Here is a 1,869-nt window from a genome sequence, read left to right as displayed (position 1 = left end):
GCACTCACACATAGTCTCAATTCTTGGGTTTTTTTTTTTTATTTATTGTTCAAAAACAAAATACTGAATGGTTTTTTAACGGTTCTCTCTCTCTTTCTCTCTGTGCGTGTATTTGTCAGATAGACATAAAGATCACTGGAATGGTAGCTTCGATGGAGGATCGAGTCCTGTAAATTTTTATTTTACTTTTTTTATTTTTGTTTACCTTTGAAAACGACGGCCATTTTTCTGTGAGCATGTGAGAATATTGCTAACGAGAGGGCTGGCCGCCTAACTTAATACATCCTGATAAGAAGATATTACTGGACGATTTATTTCTTATTTTACATGAATCTTTCGATGATTGCGACGGAAGAAGCGAAGGAGCTGACAGCGGTAGGAAGAATGTCTTCCTTATTTAATTTTTTTGGCCGTTCCACCCGCTCCGTTTTTATTCCCACTTCGCGGCGGGGTCTTGTGGATGGAGGACTTTAAATGCTGCCACGTCGCAAGTACCAAATATCTCCTGTCCGAATAGAGTGCAGCGTGTCACGATTAGTGGCTGTCCAAATATAATATTTATATGGAATAAACATCGAGGGTGTGGTGAAGCCGCTGCCTCTCCATTGATTTCTTCTTTTTCGTCCCATTTTATTGAGTTTAGGATCTGATCAGCGAATCAGGTGGATATTCTTTATGGTTTTGGGGGTTTTAACGGATTTAGTTTATTTTTTTTAGGACATAACCAGGTGTCCTTTCCAGGATAAGAGCTGTTTTTTCTCCTGTATGCCAATTTTTGAAATGTGTTTACAGGGGCGGTTTTATTAGTGACTTTTTTGCGTTTTGGGTTATTTTTTACTGTTTTGTATTCGTTTGCTATTATTTTTGTCTTTTTAAACGGTTTTATCTCCTTTTCTTATTGATTTTCTTAACCAGCGGTATGAAGGGAGAGGAGCAGTGTCTTTTTCGATATTATGAGATTCTTCCGCTGGATTTTGAGCCCGAATACAAACTGGGATATACATGTGATATGTGTTCCAAGGACTTTTCGAAGACGCCTTTTTTCCATTGTGCACAAACTGGACGAGATTTATGTATGGGCTGTGGTGAGAATTTGGCTCTGAATCAGTTTTCGGCTCTAATAGGCAGGATGATGGCTCCGAATATTCTTTGGAAGGATTCACAGAAGGATATTATAGTTGTTTTTTGTTATCAGATACAATTTGAGTATTTTGGTTGTCATTTCTCTGATGGTTCTAACCTTCTCATTGCTTGTGAGGATGAGCTTCCAAGTTTTTACATAGAAGTTGGTATTAGTCTTGAAAAGGCCACAACTCTGCGTAAAGTTGAACTATTAATGCGATTTCCATGGTCAAATGAAGCATTAAAAATGAGTGAAAGGGATTGCATTTGCTTTCATCGAATGACAAAGTGCCCTGATCGTCCCCGCCCGTGTTTTTTAACCTCTTTTCGTCAGGATGGCTTGTTTATAGAATTTTGCTTCTCTGATGGTTTTTCGGAGATTTTACATTGTGGTGAGGGTGTGGTTCTTGTGGTTAAAGGGCCCTTTGTTATTTCATGTTTGGTGATGAATTTACCATTACGTTGGGGCAAGTCATTACCCAAGGCTGCTGCCTCTTTATTGGAGTGGTTTTTGAGCGGTGAATAAATACTGTGTTGGATCACCAAATGGAATTGCTACATATTCCGTTGAGAAATGTGATTCCTGCTCTTTTTAAAATGTTTTATTTGTTTTTTTACCTATAGCCTCATATATACATATATACTGGTGTTTTTTTTTTTTTTTTTTTTTTTTTTTTTTTTTTTTTTTTTGGACTTTATTTTTAATTTCCAGCGACAAAACAAAAAAAGAAAAAAAGTGGTTTTTAA

The 1,869-nt window shown here is 37.0% G+C and overlaps 1 protein-coding gene across 1 annotated transcript, besides 4 other annotated features; it reads left to right on the top strand.

The window, feature by feature from the left end:
- Nucleotides 1-1,869: a sequence feature (heterozygous, Esmeraldo-like haplotype).
- Nucleotides 171-199: a sequence feature (AT_rich).
- Nucleotides 233-494: a mobile genetic element.
- On the top strand, nucleotides 920-1,648 carry Tc00.1047053419043.10 (hypothetical protein, conserved; the record flags this gene model as incomplete). The annotated part of the gene is made up of 1 exon (XM_797448.1): nucleotides 920-1,648. The coding sequence occupies one exon, from the start codon at nucleotides 920-922 to the stop codon at nucleotides 1,646-1,648; it is 729 nt and encodes a 242-aa protein (XP_802541.1).
- Nucleotides 1,772-1,812: a microsatellite.

Source organism: Trypanosoma cruzi, genomic scaffold (genome assembly GCF_000209065.1).
Source record: "Trypanosoma cruzi strain CL Brener 1047053517115 genomic scaffold, whole genome shotgun sequence".
NCBI classification, from domain to species: Eukaryota; Euglenozoa; class Kinetoplastea; order Trypanosomatida; family Trypanosomatidae; genus Trypanosoma; species Trypanosoma cruzi.
The sequence above is the reverse complement of the archived record's forward strand: the minus strand, read 5'-3'. Positions and strand labels throughout refer to the sequence as shown.